Genomic DNA, 27,314 nt, shown 5'->3' with positions numbered 1-27,314 from the left:
ATAGATGCTATTGGTGCTCTGCTGCGAACATAATGTGATAAAACATTCAGTTTTTAGATGGTTGTTGAAGGAACCTTAGTTTAGAGATTTTCTCAAGATTTTTTACTTTAGAGTCTTTTCTCAGTCTTGCACTTCCTGAATAACCTGGTGCCCACAGGGAGTGAGGGTGCAGCTCAGGAGAGCAGCTCAGTGCCCGTCCAGCAGCTGCTCGTGGCACACACGCCCTGGCTCTGCCAGTGTTGACTTGTTATAATCTGGCACCACGTGGTCTCCTGGGGAAGGTGGTGGCTGCACAACATTTCCTTTGACTAGGAAGGGTTTACAAGTGGATCTGTTGATCCTGAAGTCCAAACTATTCAGCTGAAGGAAAAACTTACTTGCTCTGAGTTCGTATTTTATGCTGACGGCATGTAAGTACCTCACTTCAGGAGATGTTTGTCCTGAAGAAGCAATTACTATTTTCCTGGCTGCCTTTGTAGCTAAGTCAAATGCTTATAGCATAGTTTTATTAGTACACAGTGCTGCTTAAGAACACAATCCGTTTTTCCAGGATTATCATTGTACATACTTCTGTGGGGGCAGTTTGAATCTCTAATGCCGTTTACAAGTGGATTGAAATTCATGCCAGAATTCTGGATTTGTTTTTTTTCCTTTCCTGAGCTTTCAGGGGAATATTGTCTTATTTCAGAAGATGTTTTGCATATTTCCCACTTTGTAGTGTTAAATTCTTTATCTCAGTGATATCCAGAATTTTGAAGTACAGACATTTTTCATTTCCATTTCTTAACATTTAAAATTTAAAAAACTTAGTTCTTGGTTATAGACATGTATTTCACATGTATGTTCTGAAGCTTCCTTTCTGTCATGGGTTAAAATTTATCTGTAACTGTCTTTTTATTACAATTAAATTGATAATTATTAGTAAAAATGTTTATCTAAATTTGAAAGAAAATAGTTACTGTGAACTATAGATTATAATCACAGAATTTTGAAGTACAATATTCTTGTATATTTTCTTTGTCTAATCAAAATATTTCAGTTTTTCTTTCAGTTCAATTGCTGAGTTTGGCAATAAATTAATTGCCATGCCAAATTCTGTCTTTGTTACAGAATACAGTCGTTTTGAAGCTAAAATCCATGATTTACGGGAGCAGATGATGAACAGTAGCATTAGTTCAGGATCAGGATCTTTGCGAACCAGCCAGAAGAGATCCCTCTATGTCAGGTAATCATCTTTCTCATAGTATTTGTACTGTGCTTTTCTGCTTTCCTCTAGACTTACTATTTTGGTATTTGTGTTTCTGTACAATTATTTACCAAGTATTAATAAAGGGATACTTCTATGCAAATATAATAAAACTAAAACCGTACTTAGACTGATAATTGTAATATAGCTGAAAAAGCAGTAATATCCCTGAGAACGCTATATGAACTTTGAGGAGTGGTGCTATTTGCTTTTTGTCCTTTGATTTGAAAACAATGATAATTCTTCAGCAAAACCAGATAGTTCTTCTTTAAGTCAGTGTATGTGAAGTCTTAAAAACTTAGTTCAGTTTGTGTTTTTGTGACAATAGTCTTCATATTCTCCCTTGTTCAGTACTTGAGTTCAAATGTATAGTCATCTCTTTCTTAAGGCATGACAGATTTCCATCGTATTTCCTTCAGCTGACTTTAGTTGTTTTCTTGTCTTTTTTAAGGAACCTTATTTCTCTATCCAATTCAGTTTTGTTATGGAATATTTTTCCATGGTAACCAAGAGAGAAAATGCAAAGCAAGTGAACTGAGTATACCTCATTAATTTATTCATATCAAATTAAACATAAAGAAGGCTGCAAGGAAGTGGAAACGTAAGAGCATGAAGCAGATGAGAAAATAGGTGGTTTCACAAGGAAATTATGGCAGGGTGCAGCTTATTCGTGTGTCACTCAACTCCTACATCAGTTATCATGTACTGATAAAGCATAATGTTTCGAGTATGAAACGTGGGTAAAAGGATAGCATTTTTAAAAATAAATTGGTTGTTGAGTTCCCCAAATCAGCTCATCTCTGGATTGAATCAGTAGCCATTTGGCAGAGGCCAGAATGTTTCAATAGAGAAGGTAAGCCTTCAAGTAGTTTGGATGTTTTGGGTTAACATGATTTAAAATGTTGTAGGACCTCATGGTTTCCCTCCTAAAAGTAAGCAGGCTCAGGTGCTGTTGACTTTTCCCATCCAAAGCAGATACTGTTCATGATGAGTTCTGTCTACTGAGCTATGGGAAAGGAAGCAAGTCATGCACCAAGCAGTTCCCTGAGTAATTGTGTTGATACTGAGGAAAGTAATGGTCCTTTGTAACTATTTCTGAATGTTTGACACAAATGTAGCTAAATACACTTATGGCTTTTGTTTAGCTTGACTCTAACAGATACTTTCTGTGTTTAGACCTATTGTTTTAGTAGCTGGATTCTGTTTTCTCAGATCTGAACCTACTTTTTTTTCTACTTCTGTTTGCCTTAAATATTTGGGGGTCAAAGTTTAAATCTCTAAAAATAAATGCCTTAAATAGTAAGGGTCAGTGCTTGAGCCCACAGTTATCCGTATCTTTGAATTTGCACAGGTAGGTAAGTGTACATTAACATATTTGGCCAAGATCTTCATTTCCATAATCCCAGGATCTATTGCTTTAGTTGTCATCATATACCTAAGCCCAAACAATTCTAAATGCTTCTGTTTTGCTTGGTTAGCTATACCCTGATTAGATTCTAAACTGCTTTTGCACATGTTCACACATCTGGTATTTTGACCCACTGACAAGCATTTTATCTTTATGCAGCTTTTATTCTACTGATGAAATTGTTGAGCTTTTGACTTTGCCAGCTGCTGCAGAACGTGCAGCCTTCTCCAGGGTGTTGGCAGAAGCCTTGTGGGGACTGGTTTCATTGAAGGTTTTTGAGGCTCAATAATCAGTGTTGGTAGTCAGTACAAATATCTAAAATGCAAAAATTCCACAACAAAAGTACTTTTCTGCCCACATCTCTTTACAGAGGGTGCTGCTAGGGCTTTTGGGATCTGCTTGTGTCATCACACCAAAAGCTGCCAAAGACTGGGAGGCAGCTTTATATGCACAGAAAGGGTTCTCATCTGTTCTGTCTTGTCTTTGATGTAATTTTGACCCCATTGAAGTAACTTTTATGAATATTTTCACATATTGCTAGATACTGACAGAACATGTTAGTTACCCACTTTATTTCTTATAATAAGTCACTGGTATAGTCATACTGTATTTTTAATTCACTTCAAAGCAAATTTTAATAACTTCAGATATCTTTTTCCAGTAGTGCTGGGCTTTGGATGTGCCTTAAAGGATGCCAGTTATGTAACAAAATGCTGAATTGAATGGGAAATCCACTAGTAAAATGTTTATAGACATTCAATCACAATTGCAGAAAAGCTATTAAAGAATAATACCCTGAAAATCATCTCTGCTGCTTTCTCAAAATTATGTTAACAAATTATGAAATAAAATCAGATAGATCATTGTATTCCTGTAAACATGATATCTTTAAGACTAGTCTGCTTGTAAACAGCATTTTTTGGTTTTATGTAATATTAAGGGAAAGGCAATTGTGTTTGCCTGACAATACAATTTAAAGTAAAATGGCAGGTTTTTCTTTGTGATTGTATCTATATCAAAAAATGATGCACAGTGATTTAAGAAACAGCCCTTGGAGGGCAATACAGATAAAGCAATTCAGCAGCAGCTGACTCTCCATTTGCACGTCCTACTGTCCCCCCCACACCACTCCCCTTGTCCCCAGCTAATTCAGATGTACTGATGTATCTTCTCTTATTTTGCTTTATATTTCTTCTGGTCTTTGTTCTGAGACAGATTGTCTCATAGTGTTTCTAGGTTTGCATCTGATCTATATCTACATAGATATATATGCTCATCTGGAAATTCAAAAAGCACATGTGAGACACCTTCAGGGTATCAAGTTTCTATGATAATACAGTAAATCTGTTCCATATTTCATCTCATCGTCTGTGGCAAGCCTTAGTTTGCAATGTGTGTAGCATTCAAAATCAAAAATTCCATTTACCTTTGTGTATTTTTCTGATCAGCACAATACATTCCAAATTCAAACAATGGTGCTGATTTGTGCTTGAATCACAGCACAAAAATTATTATGTCTCCAAGCTGAAGAAATGTAACAGTTTTAAAATTACTAAAAAATTTTAACTAAGTCCTTTAGAAAAATAAGATCTGCTATTAGCAGCAGGCTAAGTGTACTTGTCTGCTGTTGAATTGGGCTATCTCTATGGTATTCTCCGAGTTCAAACATTACATTACATTTGAAACAACTTTCTGAAAAACTCAGAAAAAGAGAACCTCCTTTACAAGCTGACCTTAATTTATTGTGAAGTGGTAAAATTAATTAATATTTAATGAAATGAAACATAGAGCTGCTTTTGCTGCTGGGATTCCTGGTTGCTTTGTTTGTTGAAGAAATGCTTCAGTAGAACTTAGTCAACAGCCTATGACACTGAAAGTAATGAGTGCGGCAGGTAACAAGATACTCTGAAAAATTTTGCACTGTTACACAGCCATTACATTTTTGGCTTTGAAGCATAACACTCATGAAATATGCAACATAATTTCAGTTTCTCTAGACTTGTGGATGGAGGAGCTGAGTTGCCTTTTTAGTGCTCTTTAATTCCTGAGTAATACAAAATGAAATAAAAGGGAGGACTTGATGCTTTCTCTAGAAAATATTTTTTAGGACTTCCCATTTAAATTTAAATAGAACTTTACTGTAAATACCATAGATCTGCATTCAAAGCAGTAGTTGATCAGGATTACTAAATTTAAGTGGTTTTTATAACTTAAAATAAGTAAATGTATACATGGCATTTTTAATCTGTAATGAAAGTCCCCATGCAGGAAGTTAAAAGAAGCAGTTCATTTTATATTCCAGCTTGTAGATAAATGCATCATCTGGGCTGTGAAGTGAGTTCTTGGTTGGTGATGTGCCAGGCTTACAGGAAAAGCCATGATAATCACTTGGAATCAGAAGAAATTTTTGTTAATTCTGTTTGCTTTTGAGGTCATTTATAGGATCATTAGCAGTTCCTGGTATTTCTATAAGTGTTAGTTGCATAATTTTGTCACTCTTATGTGACACCCTAAATATTTTTATAAAACTATCTTCATCAGCTTTGACTTTTTTGCCCAATAAAATTATTTTTCTTGAAGTGACTATACCAGAGAAAATGTGTTTGATGAAACTGTCTTTAATTGTGCAAAACCTGCTCTGTGTAACCATTTATCTAGTTGGCAAAGCACATGTTGGTAATAATGGCTTTATCAATTTCTGCTTCCATTTCCTGAGCATTTTCTCTCATGTAGTCAACATATATGTTAATGCTGTTAGGCCAAGCTCACAGCTTTTTAAAATTTATATGCAAACTCAAAAATAGAAGTTAAAAATGGAGACGGTAGAAATTATTGCTTGAATGCTAACAAGAAATCTCAGGAAATAAATGTCACGATGCATGTAATTAATTCAGTGAAAATCTATACAACTTGAATCTGCATTTAAAGTACATACTGTATTATGTGCAATTTATTTTGAGATATGAAATTATATTTCTCCAGAGTGTTTCTTGAACAAACGTGTAGAATAAATGTGGAGGAATAACTACTTCCTATCTGTATCATTTTCTTACCTACAATATTTTGGCTATTAAGAAAAAAATAGGTTCTGATTTTTTAAAAAAGAATCAGGATATCTTAAGTATGCAGTGGAATTAACCAAAAATATCATATTATGAAGGTCTCACTGCTAAGGAAGGTGGTATTTCAACCTCCAAGCTGTTTCAAAATTAAAAGTCTCAATTAGGTTATAAACTTAAACTAAAGGTATTGCAGATTTAAGTATAAGGCTCTTTATATCAGGACAGCAAATATTTTGAAGCCATTTTAAAATTTCTGTCTTTTTGTAGATATTCTAAAAATCTTTATTAAAATCTTTAATCCTTTAGGATTTTTTTTAAACTATTTATAGCCTAAGAAAGGCGTGGTGTCTCAAACAGCTGTGGTTTTCCAATAGATGCTGAAGATAAATTGATCTGGCAGAATATTTTTACTTTTCTCTATAAACAATTCGTTATTGGTTATAAACAAATACAGTTCACTTAGTGCTGAAGGGAAGCAAAATTAACTAAGCTGAAGTAGATTTTGGAGTAAACAGTTTTTGACATACATGGGTTAATAATTTCTGTGATATTAAATATCTAGCAGAAAAAGGTATGTAAGACCAGTGTTTAGGATGAGGAAACAAGCTGAATTTGGACAAGGAAAATTACACCCTTTTAAATCATCACATTGTAATCTCTTGGTACTACTTTGGCTTGGTTTTGAGTAAGTTGAATTCTGGTATTGTTCAGAAGTTGCAGCACTGACAGCACATGAGCTGGCAAATCAAATAATGTTGAGGATTTTTTTGACTGTGTCATACAAGCATTTATTTCACATAGGTGAGGTTCATGAACTATTTTCAAATGTAAAAGAAGTCCTTTAGAATGCAGAACCTGAGCAGTATCTCTTGCTGTTTGCTAAGGGACTTCTGTCATCTTTCATTTCCATGTCCTCATTAAACCCTCAGCTGTGCCAGGGAGAAACAGACTTGCAGATATCTTCATTTCCTCAGGGAACTTGTCCAGGTATAAAATGATCCAAAAGGCAGAAAAGACATGACTTGTAAAGCAGATCAGTTCCATAGTGTGGTGGGCCATGTGCCTTTCCAGACATTTGTGCTTTTTTAAGTAAAAGGGAGAACAGGAGTCAGTTGCATAAACCAATCTTGCTGCCAGAGGGTATGTTGACAAAACTGTAGTCATGCAGCTGCTGCTCAGGTTTTGTGAGTGATATTTGAAAACAGGCTTACCTTAGGAAAAAGGGTGAGATTCTCTCAAAATGGTCAGGAACTTCCCAAAGGAATGTGCATAAGGTTCTCTGCCTTTGGGTACTACAATAGCAAAATGGTGACCAGATAATATTTCTAAGTTGTTTTTTTTTTCCTGTGAGCAGGATACTGATGATACTTTTATTTTAAAGACAATACTAAACTGTACTGAATTACTAAATAGTTTAAATTTATAACTCGATACGAAAGTATACTTTACAGAACTTTTGACCATGCTGTATGCTTTAAATACTTGCTTGTCTTTTTTACCCTAGGCTGACATGTAACTTGCTCTGTGCAAAGTACTTATTGAATTGCACTAGGTGTCTCCTGTAGAGCTTTTGTAAAGCATTAATGGTTCGCTCGGGATGAAGTTTTTTCTCATTCATTAAAGCTTAGAAGTGTGTGGGGGTACTGTACAACACATTCTGTGTGTGTATGAGAGAATGTATTCATCCTTCTTGTAAGTACCTGTCAGGCTGATGCAATCATTTATGAATAGCATAAGCAGCTTGCTTCATATTTCATGCTATTCATACTCTCCTGGTTTTTTCTTGCTTTTTTCCATGTTTAATATTTTCTTTTCAATGTAGAGCTCTTTTTGATTATGACAAGACTAAAGATAGTGGCCTTCCAAGTCAAGGATTGAACTTCAAATTTGGCGATATTCTCCATGTCATTAATGCTTCTGATGATGAATGGTGGCAAGCACGGCAGGTAACTCCAGATGGAGAAAGTGATGAAATTGGAGTAATCCCAAGCAAACGGAGGTATGGCATATTTTATTGACTTGGAGATGCCTGCTATTAAACATCTGCTCAGATTAATACATATATTGTATATGCTTTTCTCTTTCTTAATCCTGTACCACATCAACCACTTGTTTGATTCTTTTGGTTTTAAGTAATCTGTAGTGGGATTCTCATTTACTCAATGAAAAGTTTATTAAAACCCCATTTAGCCCTAGGAGTTGTGTGCTGAAATTAATAAAGGTGGCCCACATCCACCTTCTCTGTTGTTACTGTAAGTTGTAGGTTTAATATCAGATAATAAACCATTTATATATGAAAAGGTGCAAAGTATTAATTAATTTTATTCAAGTCATGATACTATCATGAATTCTTTCTACCCAGAACCTGGAAAACTGGAAAATCATTCTTTGGTAGTCAATGGAGATGAGTTCTTTGTTGGCATACTGGAGACTCAAATAAGAGTTTAGATGTTCTGAATCTGAATCTGCTATTGACTGATAACTGATGCTGTTCACTTACTGTGTCATGATTCCTCTTTGCACTCTCAGGATTTATTGAACATGTATAGCCAAAAAATACTCCAAATAGTTCCACAGCACATCACTTGAGAAATAACAGCTTTCCATTGCAGGCTTCCATTTTCTGAATGTGTCATATGCAATCAAATGTATAGTACAAAAGGTACACCAATATGCTTCTGTTTGCTGATTCTGACATTTTTGTGTGTGTTTTTGTGGTAGAGTTGAGAAAAAGGAACGGGCCCGTTTGAAGACAGTGAAATTCAATTCCAAAACAAGAGGAGATAAAGGGGTGAGTTAATGAAGTGCTAATTACACCTGGGATTGTGAATGGTAACATTTTTCAGCGGTTTTGTGTGTGGAGAATCACTTTCAGATTTGAGTGAAAAGACTAAATTCTATCAAATAGAAATGAAATAATTCTGAGCACCAAAGCAGACTTTAATTGCCAAAGCACTGCAAATTGTTCAAAGAACTAGCATAAAAATATATATGCTTCTTAATACTGTAATGTAGTAGGAGCTGTATATCCTAACCAAGTATTGAATAATGCTGTTTCTAACAGCTCTGCACCAGGTATGATTCCTGTCACAGCACATGTGATGGGAATGAATGGTGAGAAAAAAATGGGGCTACTTAACTAGTAATAGGAATGTTTGTAGCCAAAATTTTAGCCATTTCATAATGGCACAGCAGCCAATTTGTTATTGTTTTGAGGGTGAGACTTTTTTGCAATGTTTTGGCTGTTCTGAAATTCGAGAAACAATTCCACAACCTTACCATTTCTACCAGTAGTATATGACTAGTAATTTCAAGACTTAGGCACATGTATTTTAGATGCAAGAGTCTTCTAAACTAATAATATATTGCCATTTCAAAAAATCTGAAGTGTGCTTTATGCTCCTGAGGGAGCTATTTCTTAAAAACTGATTATATTTTTAATTGCATTAATGCTATAGCATTGTTTAGTCATTATTGTAAATCCCACAAATGCATTTTAGTAATTTATTTCAGTTACAATGTTTTCATAACTTCAGAAATTGCATACATAAAATATTATATCCCGATAGTGTAGAACTGCAAAGTATAAAGACTCTAAAATTCATATATACATCCCTCTGCTACATGGCAAAGGTTTCAGTTATTAATGAAATGTCATCTTTTTCTCCTATAAGTATTGCTTAAAAGAAAATCAATATCTTTAACTACTTTCTGATTCACAATTATGGTACTGACCTGGAGATTTACTGGATTATTTGGCAGTATTTTTCTGTTTTGGTGCATTCACAGTTGGGTATTTGAATAAAATTTTATCAATTGACATGGTAATTTGAGTTTGCTTTTTAGAAGTCATATAAAAAGAGGCTTAAATACTTCAGATTCTTCTTAATAGACTAAGTAATTTTGCCAATGTTACCATGTTATTTGAAAGATAATTGCATGATTTTAGAGTGTATCTACCAATTAACTGCAAACAGTTAATTACTGCTGCATTTGAAGTAGTGTTCTGGCAAAAGCAGAGTTGGTGCACAGTCCCTGTGTACTAACAGAGCACCAAAGAAATGCATGGAATACTGAGTGGAAAAGCAACTACGCTTGCCATTGATGTAGAACTGCAGTTCTTTTTCTTTAGTAACTTTTCATTTTGCAAACACTTACACTGTTCAGTCTTTTGCTTCAGCTGTATGTTTTAACATCAGAGTTTCTCCTTGAAGTATACCTCCTGTATTTGTCATGATGATATTTTTCCCAGTAAGTTGACTGCACCATACATGTCCTCATGGACCATGTGCCTTCCCGTGTCTGTGTGTGCTAATACTCCATAAACAGGATGAAATACCAATTTTATACAGTTTTTGAAAATTTCTACATTAAGACCTTCAAGAATAACCCTAGTGATGGCAAACATTAAAATCCATGTTTCTTTCATGGTAAAAAATCTGGAGCAAAAATTGTTACATTTAATTCTTGTTTGTTCCTTTCATATATACATTTATCTCATTTTCTGTGCTGCTTCTGATTTAATATATTCCTGCTTATGAGGCCTGTGAATAATTGCCAGTGGGCTTATGAAAAATTTAGTTCAATTACTAAGCATTTTCAACTAATAAGCAAATCCTTCTAGCTTTTTATAATCATGGTATCTTTGAAAAGTAATATTTTGGCTAATCTTTTATGAAAAATCAGTATAATGTTACTTTAATTTTCCCTTTTTTTGGCAATGAAGCTGACTCTAACCATTATACATGCAGTATGTAAAGTTTTATATTAGCTCAGGAAAACTTACAGTACAGGCAGTTAAAATAATTGCTATGAAATATTTTCAAAACTATAATGAAGAACTTGATTATGTTTTATTATGAAACACAATAAATCAGCTAGTCCTTTTATTTTAACTGTACAGACTCCCCATTCTCACCACCTCTTCTAAACTGAACTATTTTAGCTTTATTACATTGATCTCCTTTTACCAAACTGACAGAAATAATTATAAATGTGATTCTTTTGTTTTTTTGAATTTACAATACAACATTTTTCAGTATACTCAGCCAGGATCTCCTTTGGACATACTTCTTTGTTGTCCTTATTCTCTAGATTACATTACCCTTCCCGTTTGTGAAGTCATTTGCAGTGACTTGGCTTCTATTAGAGAAGGTCAGCAGGGCCATAACATAAAATTTGCCTGTGTCAAGTATGGTTCCTGCAGGCATATGATTGGCTTGAAATTTCATCTTCTGTCTATGTGTCAGGTTGATAATTTACCAATTTTTACAGTGGAACAACAGTTTTAGTCGAACACAGATGCAAGGCAATTAAAGGTTTTATGGATTTCCTCCTTAGCACAGTATTGTTATTTCCAGTGCTCAATGTCACTGATTGTGCTCCCATGGTACCATATGCCTCTTTAACACCTTATAATGTTAAGTAATTTTAAAATAAACGCTGGTAATGAAAATATCACTGGGAGTTTAAGTATCTGCTATTGCCAAGCATGTCTGGCCAGGATTGTTAATCCTGTAGCAGGATGCAGATTTTGTGTTGCACTGTAGGAAAGGAGCACAACTATAGATATTCTCTTTAGGAAGGCCAAGTGCTAGTTTTCAATTGTACCAAAAATTGTGGTCCATTTTTTTAAAAACTCTGTCCTGTTTGGCCCCTACTTGTTACTGTAATCAATTACATGCTTAATGCTGGTAGAAAGAATAATATGCCTTTTTGCAACTGTATTGCATGTAATAAAGGAATGTGAGCTCACATTGGCTGAAGAAAGACAATTACTTGAAAGCTAACATTCTTCAAATTTTAGAAACACTTGTTAATAGAGTCTTGAATGCATGATTATTATTTTTTTTTTACAATACCTTTTAAAAGATGTTTCTGTGGTGCTTTTCTTACTTTCTGCTGCATATAGGCTCTGCTTAGCTTAGAAATAGTCCCCTACAGCACAGTCTCAAGACCAAGTTGGGTGTTTTCCTATTTTGCCATCCTTTCTATTTCAAACCAAATGACAAAAATATGGCAAATTTTATGCCTTTGCAAAACTGGTCAGATGAGTCACTCATGCCTAAAGAGGGAAGGGAATTTCTGCTGACTTCAAGTTAGCTGTATTAGCTCTAGTTTTGGCCATAATTGCAATTAAAACATTACTGATTTATTTATTCTTTAAGATTTTTTTTTATTGACTTGGGACATCAAATTAAAGGTGCTGTAGTCATGTGATGTCTTCAACAGAAGATATAGCAGATATTACTAAAATCTGTGCTTATTACATATAGATATACCTATATAGGAATGAAAACGCATTGATGCTCTGCATCACTTGTTCAAGGAGCACAATAATAGTTTATATTCATATGGATGTAAGTAACTCTAGAAATGTTTGTAGCAACTGAGATGCAGAAAATCTTCAGCAACACGAGCAGTTGATGTCAAAAGCTGCTGAACATGATCCTTGATATACAGGGTTTTTCATGAGGTAATTATAAGTGCACTCTTGAAAAACATAATTGCCACAGTAAACCAATAGAATTAGCTTGTGTCTTTTCAAGTTAATCTTCATATTTGGATGCAGACTTACATAGAACAGAGTTAAGTCCTACACTGATACAAGTTATGGAGATTCTTTAGTTGGTTAGTAGCACTGCCCAATACTTCTGATGTTCTGTTATAATATCAGCTGTTTGCAAAAGCCTCAGCTTGGTTTTTTGGTTGTGGTGGTTTTTTTTGGTTTTTTTTTTTTTTAATACTGTAACCCCTAAATGAGATAATATCAGTGATTTAATTGACTTTGAGTCATTATGGTTTGGCCATCTTGCAGCAGCCTAGTTTTCCACTATTTTTAACACTCAGAGCAAGCCTAAATTTGTGAAATAAAGGTCAGGCTCTATAGCATGAACTAGTTTTCTCAATACTAAGCATGTGAAACATGGAGGATATGAGCAAAGTCATAATCCCAGTCTCTATTTCTAAAGAGCTGAGAAGATGAGTGTTAAAGTGAGATGTGCACTGCATAATGTGGTTGTAGGAGTCAGCTTCCGCAAAGCTGCTGCTCTGGGCCTTTGTTCACACAGACATTAGACATCCTTTGTTTTGCCCCTCCTTCTCTTCTTCAGCAGTCATTCAATGACAAGCGTAAAAAGAACCTCTTTTCCCGAAAATTTCCCTTCTACAAGAACAAGGACCAGAGTGAGCAGGAAACCAGTGATATTGACCGTAAGTATGTGGCATTCCATGGAGAGCGAAGCACAGTAGAAGGGCCTGCTAGACTGCACTAGGGTGTTACCATGGAGACAGTTTCATGAGCTGCAACAGGCTGAGGAGCTCGTGGTGCCAGTGGCAAACCAGGCTACAAAAACAGTGCAAACCTTTATTTGCTGTTAAAATAAAACTCAGCAGAAGAGTATCCCAGTCTGGAATAAACTGAGAAATACTGTTGACTAACCGGAGGTGGTAACTGCTTCCAGTGCTGTCAGTGATGCTTCCCTGGTTCTGACTTGGAAAAGGCACAGTGTTCATGAAAGTATAATGGAGCTTACCAGCTTCTCAAATCAGTCCTTTTAGACTGATTTTTCAAAGTCATTCATTCTAATTTGATTTTCCTAATGAAGAGAGGTTATTCTGATTTTCATTGTTCTTGCCAGCAGTTAAAAAAATGTATTCTCAAAATGTAGTTGCATAAATTTGCTAGTTCAGACCGGGTTCAAAACAAACTGTGTTCTCTGCCATTTGCATTACTGATTGCACTTCATGTGCCAGTCAAGTCAAATTCTGTAGACTTATTTTTCCCTGTGATGTTCTAGGAACTGTCTCCTGTCGTAGCGCCAATTTTATATATTACTGACAATTATTTTCTTTGTGATTGTCTTTTTATTGCTTGCCCTCTGGGGACTACTCTGCAGGAGGTCCCTGACGACATGGGATCAAAAGGCCTGAGTAAGTGATCAAAATACTCCAAGTTATTTTAACCTCCATCTGGAAAATTACTTTTTTTTTTTTTTTTTTTGACAGATCTCTTTGAGATTGGTGCTCTACTGGCATAAGGAGGTTGACTAAAACTGGAAAATTGGTTCATAAGCTTTTCTTAGTTTGTAATCTTTTGGAGTTTTTGCTTTCAGGAACATGTAAAGTTTATGTGACTGTCACATTAGATTTTTTTTGTTTTCAGAAGCTTACCAGTGCTTTCTTGTTTGTCCTTAACAGTGCTGTGTTTTTAATTTGGTGATTATTTTTTAATGTTCCTTATATCTTGTCCTCATATTTTTATTTATTTAAAAATAACCTTATAGCTCTTTACAGTAACAGTACAACCACTGCTGTGCTACTTTAACTAGTAAGTTTTCACTCCTCTTTCTAGGCGACTGCTATTTACAGCTACTTAAAGCAAACATAACTTTTTCTTAATAAATGCCAGGAGAGATTTTCTATTTTGAACACTTATGATGATTTTAGACCAGGCAGAGGGCTGATAGGTATGACTTGAAGCATTTCTTGTATTTCTATTTGAACCCAGTCAGATTCAAAGTTGCTGTGTACTCCTGGCAGAACTGTTTGTGCGTACACACCCCACCACTAAGTGTATTAAAATGGCAAATAAAAAAAGCCAAGACCTTGCTTTCATCACAGAAATACATGCACTGTTAGGCACTTACACAATAGGAAAAGGAGTCTCTAAAGGGATGTGGCTCAGGGCCATTAAGGATAGCATTTCTTCCCAAGGCATAACTGTAAGGCACAGTGTTTTTGAAATTACTTGTAAGGGCCAGTGTACTTCTGTACCTGTCCTCAATTGTGAAGTAGAAATTCTAGTAGCTGTAGCATTAATTTCTCAGTTCCGAAATGGCTACTTTCAAAAGAATTCTTGGTCTAGACCAGAAGATTTTAGCAACCTTTATGGTCTTATGGTTTACAACATAAATCATAAGCTGCCTTTATGGCCTTAGGATCATACCTAGTTTGAACTATGTAATATGTTTCAGAACTATCTCTAGATGATTCTGTTCTATAAACAGAACGTGTTTCTTGTCTGTTTTTCAGCAGACTTTTAAAAACTGCCTTATCATACCTTATGCAAGTTGTGTTATATGCTACACTGTATTTCCTCTAATATAATCCAGTATTTTCTCTACAAGAGACTAAATGTAATCAATAAATTTCCTGCATAAAACTTGAAATGCATAATCCCAAGGCTTTTACACAAAATTCATCCTGAAGTGGACACTTAAAAATTGCAGGGTTACATGTGAATTATGAATTAGTGTACTTTTTGTAATCTTATTTTATGTGCTATTTAATGTTTTTCTTTTTATTAACATCAATTCCTTTCATATGAAATTAAGCTTGATCCTGAGAGCTATGAGAAGTACGTTAAAACTTTTATATGCAGTATGTATTGATTTCAGCAGTTTGATATGAGTATTGTCTTTCATCTGGATTATTTTTTGTCAATTTTCTTTCTGTTTGACTCATACCATTGGTGTATGTTCCTTATTTTTTCCCATTGTGTTGCAATTTCAGAGCATGTAACCTCTAATGCCAGCGATAGTGAAAGTAGTTACCGTAAGTGTTTTTAAGTTCTTTGTTTATTCAGAACCTTTGTTTTGTAGCTCTTTCTTTGGTTTTGTCTGTCTGTCTTTTCTGGGTATTTACATGTTAAATAAAACTTCCCAGTCAGCTTCAGGTGAAATCTGTATTTGTGTATTTGGTGGAGTACTGCAAATTGTTCCATGTCTTTGTTTTTAAAAAACTCCCTAGAATCACTGGGAACCTCCTTTATGGATATTTTATTGTTGTCTGTGATTTTCTTAGTTCAACTTAATTTGAATCTACTAATTTTTAAAAAATTATACAAGCTAGCTAGACCTGTTAAATTTAAGTGTAAATTTAATGCTGAAATATTATTATATGCAGCTGAGCCTTAATACTGGAAGTGTAACCAAACGGTATAATCTGTTAAATAATGCTGTAACTATCTCAAGTTTTTCACAGATTTTAAAGATTTAATATGTATATACGTCAATGAAAGTACAGATAAGCAAACATGTATTTACCCTTGCTTTCAGCTCATTTATTTTGTCAAGTGTGGGTGCTTAGTATGAACTGTCTTCAAAGCATACGACACACATTCAGTGCTGGAGTCAGTTTTGATAATTCAGCATGCTAGTTTTCTCTCTTTCTGGAGACATAGTGTGTTCTAAATACCACACTCAGTTTGCTTTTACTGCTAGCATAAGCTCCAGTAGTGTTTTCTATTACCCAAGCTGCAGTAGCACTCCATGCTCATGCTGGGTAATAGGCTGCATGGTGCTGCTCTGCTCTGTTTTGACATGTCTTAAACCACAGCAAGGACTTGAATCCCACTATTAATTTCTAGTGAACAGCTCCCCAGTAAGGTTCCTGTCTAGACCTAGAAGCCATGGTAGAGCAGAGCAGGACAGTAGGAAAGTGGAGGATTTGAAGAGAAACATGAAAAGAAGGAGCAGTGAAAGTCAAGCAGTGGTTCCCTACTGAGCTCCTGGCTGCCTGCTGTGCAATGGGCACTGCAGAAATACCTAATTTGTGTCAGGATAATAAGGAAGGTGGTTCATTAACAGACATATTTGTTTGGCTGTCCATGTTTTCAGAGGTAATGAGCCACATATTTTCTTCCAGATGATGACACTGAAGGAGAGAATGTATATACATGTATGCAAAATGCTGGTGGTGTTGCAGACTGCAATTGAAAAGAAACTAATTGAGGGAGGCTTCTGTGTTCCCTGAGAATAACACAGAATTGAGCACATATGGAAGCTGCATTTGATAAACAGAAATTTTAATTGTTTTTAATGACACACCATTAAAGCTATCTAACCATGTGTGTTTCTTCACAAATTTGCTGCTTCCCTCACTTCCAAGGTTTTTCTAAGAGCTCACTTTATTCACATTTAAAGCTCGTTATTGGTACTACTAGTTAGTTTTTTACTTTATTGTTACTTGAGAAACCATGATTTTATTATGGATGTCATGGATTTGTTTATCTCAATGTGTAATTCTGAGCACTTTTATTAAAATATTCTTTTAATTTCTTCTTACTGCTGTCTAATATGAAAGTTATCTTGATTACAGATGAGTACGGTTGTTCAAAAGGTTCATTCTATTAATACTAATTTTTCCAAAGTATTGAAAAGCAGTGACAATATATACTTTTTGCCCTCATCAGGGGATACTTTTTACCTGTTTTTCTCTCTTTAGTAGTGTGCATAACTACTTTTTGACCTTATAGCAATATGATTTCTCCAAAGTATCTAATTCTATGTGAGCTGGATCTTTCATAGATGAGTTGATAGCTGGTGATTCCCTATTCCTTTCCCTAGCCTAAAAAGGGTTCTGAAAGTATATACTGTCCTTCTAAAATCCATTTGCATGAGTAACTTTTTGAGATATTAAAATGCACAGGTTGCATGGTTTTGTGTCTGTCTTAAGGTATTCCTCACTTGCAATAATTTAGGAAATTAAAGTCTTCCTTCATGTATTGCTGTAGGACAGTTTGAATGCAAATTTATTGCAAAATAAGAAAAATATTTCTGTTAATGAAATGGTAACATTTAGATTTAAAGTATATTTTTGCATTTGCTTTAACATAAAGACGAGATATATATAAGCTCTATATGCATTTATAAAAGCCTTCATCTGCCTTCTGTTTTTACATAAACTGTGGTGTAGCCTTGGTATGTTCCTTTGCCTGTTTTAAGTACGGCTTATGAACATCAAAGAATGTTCCAAAATTAGACAAGTGAAATATTGGAGGACTGTATTTTCTTCAGATCAAAGCAATGTCATGTAATTTGAGCTTGTATCTTCAGAATTTTAAATTCTCTGCTGTCACAGTTAATTTTTAGTTATTTCATTGAAAAAAATGTTACTCAGAGATACCATGTTTTAGAGAGATGGCAACTGAGGTATATTTCAAATGCTTTCACTAACATTTAAGAGGCCTACAGCTGTCAAAATTCAAGACTCAGTTATTTTAGTTTCATTCACTGCTAATGTGCTTCCTGGAGCTGAGAACAATCCAAAGCATTCTTTGCTTTCAACTTTGTCTTTAATAATTAATTTATAAAATAGTAGTTGTTTAGTATATACATTCATAGCTTTTTTGGTAGAATTATAGTGGCTGAAGATGTTTATAGAAATGCCAATTCACGATAACGTTAATGGACACCTTGACATACATAGTTGGCAGCCATGTATAAATATGGAAAAATGTTCTTGTAAGTGCTGGCTTCAGAGTGTGGAGAGCGCTCCCAATGAGGTGGCATTGCTCTAGCAGTGAATGACAGCATGCATGCTTTGCATCCAGGGCTGTGGGTACAGCACCTCAGCAATGCTTGAGAATTCTTCTTGTGCTCTATGTCAGCTTGACATGCCAGTGTACCCCAGGAACTTATTTCTACTCTATGTGTCTTATGCTTTAAAGTTGGGTGTTTGGCTTAGCTTTGTGAGTTTTACAATTCATCGCTCTCGAAAGTTGTCCCTCATCAGTATCATTGTAATGCATATTGCTGAGCAGTGTCTGTATCATCACAGTCCATGGAATGACTGACTTTGAATATGTTGCTTTAGGAAAAAATACATTGATGTGTCTTTGCCTTTACGTTTTAGGTGGCCAGGAGGAATATGTGTTGTCATATGAACCAGTCAATCAGCAAGAAGGTTTGTACATCTGTCTCAGTATGAAATAATCTGAATTGTTAGAATGCTTTGCATGCCCTTATGTACTAAGCACCAGGATAAACTTCCTCACCCTTTTAAAGTTCAAACTTATTGTTATTCAAATGAATAAATCATAAAGGCATAAATTATTAAATAAAGTCTCTGAATTATTTAGTGCAGAATCCAAAGGTGTGCAACTTCAGTAATTTCTTGTGGCTATATTGTGGAAGGAAAGTACAGTATGCTTAACAGTTTTGTCAGTGAGAACCTCAAAAATTATACTTTTCCTCTGTTTCATATTGCTTTAGCATTCTCACTGTTTCTGTCACAGCAAAAAGCATGTGAATAGATCATTCATCTATTTACCAACTTCAATTGAAATGTCTCTAATCAGTCTCCCATTTCTGCATGGTTTTCCTATATGGTTAATCTGGTTAATAATTGCCAAGGGATTTTCTCCAGAAAAAAGTAAAATTTAATGAAATGGAAACCACTAGGAGAAAATATTTTCTTACACTTGCATTTAAAAAAATTGCTTTTTACTGATTTCCAGTGGAACCATTTCCCCTCACCAGAGGGGCTCACGAAGGGAGAAACGGCAAAGATGTTTCTTACTTAGTTAATAAGTTAATAGATACTAGAGTCAAGACATTCCTCTTATAAGTATAGTAATAAAAAGGAAATGAAATAGCTCTGAGTCAAATTAAAATATATTTAATACGCCAGGCTTTATTTAATTGGTACTTATTTGTGCAGACAGATTGAACCTAAAATTAAAATTTGTACTGCTGAAATTACATGATCATGGCAACATACTTAGGCATTACTGTCTTAAAAGTTCTTACAGTGTGATTAGACATAATCTGCTTAATTTTCAACCAAAATCCCTTTATTATAAGTATACTTTCAAAAGGTACTACACTTAATTTTGTAAGGGTGTTAATAGTTACAGAAACTATATTTGAGTCATTTTGTATGTGAGTGCTTAATTGTGGTCTTGGAGGAAAAGCTTCTCCCAACACAGACACAGAATTTTATGAACTGTGCTGCTACTTAGGTGCCTCTTTGAATTGAAAAGATTTTCAAACCTCCCCTCTTTCGTTTTTTCCATTAGAATTTAGGATGTTAGTTTGTGAGAAGGTTTTTTTCCCAAAGGCTTCATAATTTAATACTCATTTTCAATCACTGAGAATGGTGATTTGAGAGTGAAAGTCTAACACCTTACTATGACTATGGTACAAACTGATTGATGTTCTTCAATGTGTTTTTATTGAAAAGAAGTACATATTCTTTTAAGTATTAAGATCATTGCTATGTGAGAGAGATTATTTTGGTGAACTCTTAAAAATTAACAGTTATATGAAATACAACTGACATTATTCCTTTATGTTTATTAGTCAGTTACACTCGACCTGTGATTGTTTTGGGACCCATGAAAGACAGAATAAATGATGACCTGATCTCAGAATTTCCAGACAAATTTGGCTCATGTGTTCCACGTAAGTCTCAGCAAATACTAAAGCAATTTTAGATTATATTTTTCTTTTAATTTTTTATAGACATTCTCTGCATGTTGGATTAAAAAAAAAGTTAATAGATTGTTTAAACTTCATAGACATATCTTAATATCAATCTCTTTGTGACAATTTTGGGAGTATAAATAGGAGGCTTTTTGGATATTGTAGGGAAAAAAGTCACTGTTTTTTTTTTTGCTTTAAAAACTGCTGGTTTATATTTAAAGATACCACTAGACCAAAACGAGATTATGAGGTGGATGGACGTGATTACCATTTTGTCACTTCTCGAGAGCAAATGGAGAAGGATATTCAGGATCACAAATTCATTGAAGCTGGCCAGTACAATAATCATCTTTATGGAACAAGTGTCCAATCAGTGCGAGAAGTAGCAGAAAAGGTAAATCAGTACCACTTACTTTCATTTGCTGGGGTGATTATATGCCTGTGTGACAGGAAAAAAGAGAAGAATGGCAAGAAGCCATTAGGAACATTCTGACTTTTAAAGGAATTTATATAAGACTAGAAACAAAGTGTATTGTCACAGATGTATTTAGGGAAATAATGAAGCTTTGGAATAATGAAAGCACCATGATTAAATTGTGGGAAAAGGGCAACCATAATGTGTCCTTTCATTTAAAGAGAAAATAGAAGAAGTAATTAGAATTATGGGCTAATTAGCCTAGCTCACATATACAGATCATTAATGAGGAGTAGTGCTGGTGGAGTTAATTAATATGAGGATCCTTTTGGCATAGACCTGTGCAAAAGAAAACTTGCAAAAATGTTGTTCTTTGTGCTCCTTGTGGTTTTAGCTAACAAAGGGAAGAGAGTAAATGTAAAGAATTCAATTTTAAATGTATTTTTCCATAGCTATTCATGTATTTTGAAGATTGACCCTACTATCACTTTCTATCCCAAAGTGATTCAAACTATTTCTTGCAAATTCTAATTATTTCTAAAGTCTTACTGAAGTTGTCTTGATCTGTCTGAAAAAAGTGGGAAAAGGGAAGTGTATTTCTGAGAGTAAAGTGCTTGTCTTAAAGGAAATCATGTGGTGAAAATTTTTTGCAAATGTTCCATGTTGAGTTGATGAGTGTTGTTCTGCTGCTGGTGAATCCAGTGCATTTACAGTAGCCAGTTCTCTCTGATCTCTGTGAAAGAAGGGCCAGCTATTTTCTAGGTGGGAACTCAAAAGGGTTTTCTGCGCATGCAGAAAGTAAGTGTGGGTAGTAACCCATGTGCCACAGGGCTGTAGTTCAGTCCTCTGGAAAACTCTGTAGACCATTTTGACCAAATGGTTGAGTATTGCTATTTCTGGCAACTGAATTTACTGGAAGCAAAACAAGGGCAAACACAGTGAGATTCTGTGGGGCAAGTGATGTTTCCTTCTCCTGTCTTTGTCACCATATGGAATGGAACCTGGCCCCATGGGATATAGTGAGAAAAGGAAAGAAAAGAATATTAATTACAGAATTGTTCAAGTAAATACACAGTGTTTTGTATGGGAGGCTGAACAAAGCTGTGAAACTATCATATGTGGCTAAATGATGAAATTATTAAATAGCTTAAACATTATAAATCTGTTGGCAGTTGCTTTACTTGGTAGCACAAATACTATCCTTCAGTTCCATCCTGCACCTGAAATTGGCTCTGCTTATTTGCCCATCTGTGGGGATTAGTAAGGTACAGAATTGCTATGAACTTTTCATAAATGGACACAAAGAACAAAGTATTAGCAGTTAAATCTCTTGCACAGGCACCACGGACTTTGGGTAGATGCAGCAATTTCTTAGTTGCAGCTGACATTATTTTTCTGGGAAACAATAGTCTGTCCTTCAGAACTGTACTTCAAAATCATGGCAGGGCTGCATACTGGTTGATCTGAAACTATTCCCACCCTTGTATTCTTTTCCATCTTGCTGAAAAGATCAGTCTTTTCAGTGGGTTTTATTGCTGGGATACAAAAGATGATTTCCAAACTTTCTGCAATCAGTTTAGGAGAAGACAGAACACAAGTGACTGCTATTACCCCAAAAGAACCAGAAACAGTATTCTTAAAATAGCCTTCAGTTGTGTTCATTTGCCCATGCTTCCAGCTGATCCCTGTCTCTCTCATTTCCTTGCTCACAATGGGCACAGCTGAAGATGCTTTCTGATGCTGTTGTTCAGTTATAGAAGGCACTGGCTGCTGTGTGGTGCTTCTCAAACAGATGCAGTGCAATAAAGGAACTAAAATATATCAAATATTATTCTAAATGCAGTATGCAAAGAGCAAAATAGCTTCCCTGGATGAAAACATGCTTGTATCACAATGTACTTGTGTTTCTTTTCCTTGTCTTTCAAATCTTCACTTGGAAAGAATCTTCATACCCTCTTTCCTTTGGAATTATCAGCAGTTTGCAAATCTCTGTCTCAAGGCTACAGTTAATACACAGTCATTGTTGATTTGGAATAAACTGTCATGGTTATATCCCATAAGGTCCAGCACAGGTACTGTGCTGGCTCTCTAGCCTTCCATCCTTTGGCTCCTGGCTAAAGCTGTTGGGCCAAACACAGCAAATAGTGTTTTACTATGTCCTTTATTCTTTTTCAAATAATGCTCTTAATTCTCAGTTCTTGGAGCATGTGCCACATTTAAAGATGTGGACAGATCAGCACATGTAAAATACTCTGCTAGGACATACATCTTTTTTAAATGTTGCCAGTTGGCATCCAGATCCATGGACTGGAAATGGGAAACAGCTACCATTAGCTGAAAGCAAACAGATATATATGTTGTTCATGTGGGAAGAACATTGCTCTTTAAAAATTCCTGAAATAAAATTCTGATTTTGTGGGAAAGAGATCAAATGTAAATGATCCTTGTTATTTCTTTTGCCAGGAAGCAGAAGCATGTCAGTAATTTCAGACAGTATGCAAAATTAATCCTATGCTATTCAGAAAGGAAAGAAGTAAAAGAGTGTGAGGTGGAAGTGAGCATATCTGAGATGAAAGCTGCTGAGAACAGGAGAAGTTGGAAAATTCATATTAGTGGGAGAATAGAGACGGGGAGGAAAACAACCTTATCACACTGTCTTCCAGGTGCCCAAGGAATGGGCAAGGGATACTTGTTTCTCAAGAGATGAATGACAAATCAACACAAATAAATTGCATTCGCCATCTCCAATGTTGTATTTTTACTGGTTGGTACCTGGGGGAGGAGAGGGCTGGTGTGCAGTTCCACCTGAATATGGTGGCATATTTCCAGGTCAACAGGGGTGGGCACTTCCTCAGGTGTGCCAGTTAAGTCATCTGGCTCCTCTCTAAACCACATCTGTGACATGGCCACCTCCGTAAAGCATCCTCAAATTAGTACCAAAGCAAAGCAAAATAAAACATTTTGGTGGTATAGTTGAAGTCCAACTGTTCCACTGTATGGTTCTGCATTGCTGATTGGGCTGCAAGCTGTGATGAAGAAAGGAATGAAGAAAGAAAGGTGATGTGTGATCCAGTAGAGGAGATTGGGGGACCTTGTGCCACAGTGGTGAAAATCACAGTACCACTGATGCAAATATTCTAATTTTCTTGCTTTCAGTGGAGACATGTTTTCTCTTCTTAATTATTATACTATGCTACTTGTGACTTAAACTTTGCTTAGTGCCATTTTCCTTTCTCTCTCACTTTTTAGGGTAAACATTGCATTCTTGATGTTTCTGGTAATGCGATCAAAAGGTTGCAGATTGCCCAGCTCTACCCAATCTCCATTTTTATTAAACCCAAAACAGTGGAAAATATAATGTGAGTAAAAATAAAGTACCTCAAGCTAAGTTGTTTGAGACTGTTGTATTTGAAAAGCCAACTGAAAGTTATATGCAGACAATTGTAATGTGTGTGTTTTAAATATTATTTAATTCCCTGAATTTAATTTTTAGAGACTTTAAGATGGGGCTTCTAATCCAAATTAAAGTGCTTGAAAACAAAATTGTTTCAATTCCATGCAACATAATGCTAGAACAGTTTCCACTACAGTCTTTGCTTGGTGTCTTTAGGATTTAATCCTTTTATTAGGATTAATATTCAAACAACAGTTTAAAACCTTAAAGACTCCAAGTATTTTATATTGGTTTTAAAAAGGTATAATATTTGCACTTTCAGGGAAATGAATAAACGCTTAACGGAAGAGCAAGCCAGGAAGACATTTGAGAGGGCCACGAAACTGGAGCAAGAATTTACTGAACACTTCACAGGTGTGTTTTGCTTGTGACTGCTCACTTGCCTGAGTTGAAATTTTATGGCTTGCTGTAAAAATAGTACTTGCCTAACCACTGAGATAGGGAGCTTTGTTTTTCAGATGATCTGTGATTACTCTGAGGTATAGAGCTATCTTCATATCTCTACACTGATTTTCCTTTGATCAGTTAATATAAAAAATAGACGAAAATTTACTGGGAGCTTAATTTAGTTTTTAAAAACGCTAAGACTTTCTGACATTTTCCAGCTTCATCAGCAAGTTTTGTTTCCAGCGACTTAAAAAAAGCACATCCTTATTCAACTTTGAGGTTACTGAGGTTTGGAAGAGGTGTGGTTGAACTTAGCTGGAGAGAAGATACTAAAGCTTATGGCCTATTTGCTTTGCAAAGACATTTCTAATTTTTCTCATGCACTGTTGTGCTGTGAACATTATACTTGGCCTGTAACAATGGAGCAGCCTCCTCCCACAGGCAGTACAGCATTGAGCTGCAGATGGGGAGAAGGTTTTTAAGAGATAAGAATGGAATGGTAGGAATAAAAGGGAACTAATTTGCACAAAAGCAAATCTCAGAAGCAGCACTACTCTATTAATGCACAGAAGAGTGAGTCTGACCTGCCTCCAAAACTGTCTTTCATGTTAAACTTTACTTCTTGGATTATTGATGCTGAGATTGTGACACTAATTAAAAAGAAGTTGCTTTCTCACAGTGATTGCTTTTCCAGGCTGAAGTGTTGGTAAGAACAGCTCAAACTTCATTTTCACCAGACCATATTTTATTCTGATATGTCAAAACACATCCATATTGGCTAATTTCTAGTTAATTTCTAGCCTTGGCAAAAATATATCAACTGACATGATAGGAATGAGTATAGATTGCACTTTTAACTGTATAAGGAAGCCTCTTGTCTATAAAACTTGAATCTGTTCTCTGGACAACAAACTCCATGAGTTCCTCCTTTTTTTAGCCAAAGGCAGAGGTAGAGCTAGGTAGACATCTCGAGGTCAGCCTGCCTTGCTGTGCAGCTTCAGGACAGAGCTGAGGAGTTCACCAGCCTGTGAGGACACAGCCCTGCACTGTCGTGCCTTGTGTTAGAAACACAAATGAAAGTTGGGCCAAAAAGAATACTGGAGGATGTGAATTGGCTCAGGCAAATTGGAACCTGTGTCTAGGAAAAGGTTGTTCCTGTCCCCAAGGAAGTGCTTTGTGTGTCCTCCAGACTTTGCTTCAGTCCAGCCCTGAAACCAGGAGTGTCCACAGGAGTCTGTTCCTTCAGCAGTCGGAAATCCTCCTGCCACTCGGAGGGGAAGGAGCAGCCTGGCTTCTGCACGGAATGGGAGGGATGATTGCTGACTTCCACATTATATTTTGCAGCTATTGTCCAGGGAGACACTCTGGAAGAAATCTACAACCAAGTGAAACAGATCATAGAGGAACAGTCTGGTCCTTACATCTGGGTTCCAGCAAAGGAAAAATTATGAAAACAGATTTTTATTTTTCATTTTCTAACTACATCACCTACTACATCTGACGACTCTTAAGCCCTTCCAGTGGAGCCTGCCTCTAGTTCTTTCCAGCGTGGTTCATACCCTAACCATCACATTCTGCAGTTCCCATAATGCTTTACATTTGGTGTCTCTCTTAGTTTAAATAATTTGTATTATTGTGTGTTGTTGGTTTGCCATTTTTCAAACATGACAGTGGAATGGCCTGACCAGCTATTAGTTTAGGGTGGGGGTGGGAGGGAATTGCTGGGTAAAATTCCTTAATGTTTAAGGGAAAGTAACTTTCAAAGATTTTTCAAAAAAGCTTTATAGACATTCTTTTAAAATTTCATAACAATTGAAAGAAAAGTTGTATTCAAGGAAGTTGTAAATTATGAGTAACTTTGCACGCTTAACTTTAATAGCATGGTTTGGTCAGGGCAATCAATTTCAGGTTTTATTTTGAGTTCAATCCTATTGTCACGGTATCTTTTTTCTTTCCAGGCAGTTAGAAAGAAACTTTTAAATTTTGAGTTAGCATTTTCATTAAGTCCCATTACTACTCCTAAAGGGATATTAATTTTCATAATTTCATATGGATATTCTTAAAATCTATTTTTTCATATTTTTTTGCCAATAAAATTGCTAGGGACAAAGATGTGTAATGTTTTTAATCTTCCTCATGAAACACTATTTATAGTGTATTACAGAAATTCTTTATAGATAATGGTCGTCACACTTTTTGAGCCTAAAAATATGTTTAGGTGCTAGGAAACCTTGTATTTTTCAGAGGAATGCCAAATTTGCATTGGCAATAATTCAGAAAACAGCTGCAGAGATGGTCATTAGGGCAATGAGAGAATGATTCATAGCCTAAAGATGTGTGTGTTCTTAGGGGTCAGATTTTAATGAATATTTTACCCACAATAACTGCCTATTTTGTTATAATAAATATATATATATATTAAACTTTCTTTAACTAAACTCTGTAACTATGGGAATTATTTTCTTTACATAGTTGCGCACACGTATAAATATATATATAAAATATATATTTTTCTTTTACCACCTACTCCTAGCTTTTTGTTTTGAATAAAAATTAAAAAAAAACAAATTAGAATTTACCTTCCTTAATCACGGAAAAATCAAATGGGCTGTGATAGCTGGGCATGAAGTCCAGGGAATATTAGTACAAGAAAAAAATACATGCAAGTTCTCCTCTTTTCTACGCAATTCTGGGTGTTTGTCTTCCTCTGTCCCCTTTATAATATGCATGTCTTAACCAAAGGGAGAATTCAGAGTCAACAATATATTTTTTTCTGTACGTGTTCGTCTCGGATTGCACAGGCACAAGATCTTCCATTTGCAATGCACAAACTTCTGTGCTGAATGTTATGAATACGTTGTACCAAAACCTTCAATAATGAAATTCTCTAATTCCCGTATTATCTGGTACCTGCCATTGCTTGTTTGCAACTGATTGTTTTTAGAGGGATGTACTTATGACAGTCATGGGGCAGTCAAATCCCCACACAACCAAATCAGCTTTGGTTTGTAAAGAATTATCAACACTATCCATTCCATTTGTTAGAAAGAGGAGAACAGCTAATAAACTTTATTGTACAATATATTTGTCAAGTGTGTTTTTAATTTTGATAAATACAGGTGTTGTAGCACTTTA

At 35.4% G+C, this 27,314-nt stretch overlaps 1 protein-coding gene across 19 annotated transcripts in view; it reads left to right on the top strand.

Annotated features, from left to right (window-relative positions):
* The window catches only part of DLG1 (discs large MAGUK scaffold protein 1), a 141,859-nt gene extending 114,598 nt beyond the window's left edge, over positions 1 to 27,261 (top strand). For 6 of the 19 annotated variants that reach the window (XM_021536890.2, XM_021536885.2, XM_021536898.2 and 3 more), the window contains 11 exons: positions 1,111 to 1,225; positions 7,539 to 7,715; positions 8,438 to 8,507; positions 12,829 to 12,928; positions 15,230 to 15,271; positions 18,353 to 18,403; positions 19,801 to 19,902; positions 20,145 to 20,317; positions 23,588 to 23,697; positions 24,055 to 24,146; positions 25,524 to 27,261. In XM_021536890.2, coding sequence (XP_021392565.2) covers positions 1,111 to 1,225; positions 7,539 to 7,715; positions 8,438 to 8,507; positions 12,829 to 12,928; positions 15,230 to 15,271; positions 18,353 to 18,403; positions 19,801 to 19,902; positions 20,145 to 20,317; positions 23,588 to 23,697; positions 24,055 to 24,146; positions 25,524 to 25,630 — 1,139 coding nt within the window. In that variant the 3' untranslated portion in view covers positions 25,631 to 27,261. Of the gene's footprint in view, positions 1 to 1,110; positions 1,226 to 7,538; positions 7,716 to 8,437; positions 8,508 to 12,828; positions 12,929 to 13,614; positions 13,649 to 15,229; positions 15,272 to 16,801; positions 16,838 to 18,352; positions 18,404 to 19,800; positions 19,903 to 20,144; positions 20,318 to 23,587; positions 23,698 to 24,054; positions 24,147 to 25,523 lie in introns of all 19 variants that reach the window. The other 13 variants (XM_021536895.2, XM_021536887.2, XM_031505635.2 and 10 more) reach the window with 7 other exon arrangements.
* The last annotated feature ends 53 nt before the right edge of the window (positions 27,262 to 27,314 follow it).

Source organism: Lonchura striata, chromosome 10 (genome assembly GCF_046129695.1).
Source record: "Lonchura striata isolate bLonStr1 chromosome 10, bLonStr1.mat, whole genome shotgun sequence".
In the NCBI taxonomy this organism is placed as follows: Eukaryota; Metazoa; Chordata; class Aves; order Passeriformes; family Estrildidae; genus Lonchura; species Lonchura striata.
The sequence above is the reverse complement of the archived record's forward strand: the minus strand, read 5'-3'. Positions and strand labels throughout refer to the sequence as shown.